Genomic DNA, 2,500 nt, shown 5'->3' on the forward strand with positions numbered 1-2,500 from the left:
CTATTTCTGCATAGATTGCTGTATACCTGTTGATATTGAGAAATTCATCCTTGCCAAGCTAAGAACACATCGACATATAAAAACACCTGGTCCTTCTGACCCAATGATGTAGAATTCCGTTGGGATTCTTCACTCCCGATATCTGCATGACATTCGTTATGACCAAATAATGCCACATCGCTGTGTGGTTATAAAAATCAAGCACTATGCTTTTGCTTTGCATATTCTATGATAAAGTGCAACCATTCTTATTCAATGATATTACATACATCCTCTATGTATATCCTAAATGGAATGGTGTTTCTACTTGCACCTGTATTAATTTTTCTTTTCTTTTCTCTGAGGTGTGAGTTGACATACTTCATTAACTAGGCCTCTGGAGTACTGGATCTATAATCATCTGAAGAGCCTTGTTAATCTACGGGCCCTTTTGCTTTCTTAACGGAAACCAGATTTGCTTTATGATTATCTTTACACTTTACTTTATACTTTAAAGTTATCATTGACTTTTGAGTGTTCAGCCATCTGAGCTTGCCACACTCACCACATTTAGAACTATATACCAGGTATCTTTCTTAATTACTAGAATGATGCTTACAACGTTTAAAATACATTTTGAAGTTTCCTTTGCTCTTGTATTCTATCCTTCACCCCATTTACACTCACACCTTAATTCTGAAAACTGCATAATTCTTGTATATGTTTTCTCTAGAGTAAGTAATATGTCCTTGACTAAGAGTTCTTTTTGGAGTACAAGTTCAGTGGTTCATTCACTGAACTTCTGACCATAACGAAATTCCCACTTAAGTGCTTCCAATTTACGTCTTGTCATAAAACTTTCACAGGGTTTAACTTCTTTTTGCCTCAATCTCTGGATTTTTTTTGATTTTTTTATTTTGTGGTTTGATTTAGACTTCATCGGTTTCAATTCTTTTCCACGCAATGCATGGATCTTTCTTTTCTAAATCACCTGCATTGTACATTTCTAGATTTTGATTTCTTGAGATGAATTATAGAGGATCCACATGCTTTACCTTTTTTATTTTTTCACTTCAAAGTAAAACATGCATATCGTTAAAAAAGATCCATTACCTTGCTATGATAGGACTGATTCAAATCTACTCGTGGAATAGCAGAATCCCTAGTAATAAGATATATAGTATTATAGTCGCATATTACGTAATGCTCACGATAGTCCTGTCACTGTGAAATTCCAACGTACATTTATTAATGGTATTTGGTATGTGGTCAGCACTGAGCCTCATCTCTATTTCTGTTATTCCTTGACGTTACATAAGCATGAGTTAAATCCTTCTCCGTGGAATGAGGCTATGGAGATTCTGGATGTGACTGCCACCATGCTGTGAAATGGGAGTTGATTCTTTATTTAGAGTAGAAACTAAAGTGGTTTGATTCTGGTCGCCCTATGGGACCTCCTCTTTGCTAATATATGGTTGACGAGGATGAATTTTGAGCATATTTTGAAATAGAAGAAGATAGATTAAGAGATTATATATGTGATAACAACTGAGAAATTAATATGTATTTGTGGAATATTCAAGTTTAGTTTCGGGTAAATTATTGTGATTGTTTTGGGGGTAGATTAAAAGTAGATGAGAGTAGATTAAGGAAGGGAAGTAAATACCTTAGTAGAGAGATAAGGGTAGATTGCAACCGACAGTGGAGGTATGCGCTGTGTATGTGCTTCTTAGGCTGCATTGTAATCATGTTTTGTCTAGTCTACCATATTCTTTGTTTTATAAACTTTCTTTTTATCATTCTCCAGTGCTTCCAACTCCTATTAATTAACATTTCGTTTTAAAAAGTCTACTTGTGTGTTTTATCCCAATTATTTATACTTTATTATTTACTTCCGTTTTTCTTGTCGACCACTTATAAATCCTATTCCTATTATCTTTAACACTTTTTTTACAATCCAATTATTAATCCATTTTATACACACACTTTTTATTTGATTTATTTGATCCACGTTATGTATGCTATTCCCCTTTTCCGATCATTTACATGCTTAACACACCGTCTCTCTTTCCTGTCAGTGTCTGGGCGTCTGGGACCAAGATATTCGAGCCATGCACAGGGGCTTGTTCTGGTTCTACTTCTACGAGACCCAAGTTATGGTCATTGGATACCCTTACAGCGACTATAGGTAAGGTTGTTCCTCTCTCTTTTATTTTTGTTGTATATCCTTATTAGAAAAAAACAACTAAACAAACAAACAAACAAACAAAAAAAGAAACATTGACAGACTTCACCCAACCACACCCACCCATACAACACATAACACAACACATAACACAACACAATATAACACACGCACACAAACATAACACCTACCGAACCACAACACAAAAAAACTAACACAAGTACCTCACCGATTCATCTCCATTAAGATGCTTTTAACTGAGGACCCAAACCTTCTCTCCGAACAGTTTCCACAAGCCACCGGAAGTCGAGGTCCTGCGTGTAGCCAATCAAAAAG

The 2,500-nt window shown here is 35.5% G+C and overlaps 1 protein-coding gene across 1 annotated transcript in view; it reads left to right on the forward strand.

Annotated features, from left to right (window-relative positions):
- Positions 1-2,500, forward strand: part of LOC122252145 (protein O-linked-mannose beta-1,2-N-acetylglucosaminyltransferase 1) — a 12,820-nt gene that overhangs the window by 9,937 nt on the left and 383 nt on the right. Inside the window, exons 14-15 of the mRNA XM_086555371.1 lie at positions 2,058-2,167; positions 2,451-2,500. The exon at positions 2,451-2,500 is cut by the window's right edge and continues 383 nt beyond it. Of these exons, the coding sequence (XP_086411497.1) occupies positions 2,058-2,167; positions 2,451-2,500 (160 nt within the window). The remainder of the gene's footprint in view (positions 1-2,057; positions 2,168-2,450) is intronic.

This window comes from Penaeus japonicus, unplaced genomic scaffold (genome assembly GCF_977035675.1).
Source record: "Penaeus japonicus unplaced genomic scaffold, GWHDUDI00000001_assembly GWHDUDI00000031, whole genome shotgun sequence".
In the NCBI taxonomy this organism is placed as follows: Eukaryota; Metazoa; Arthropoda; class Malacostraca; order Decapoda; family Penaeidae; genus Penaeus; species Penaeus japonicus.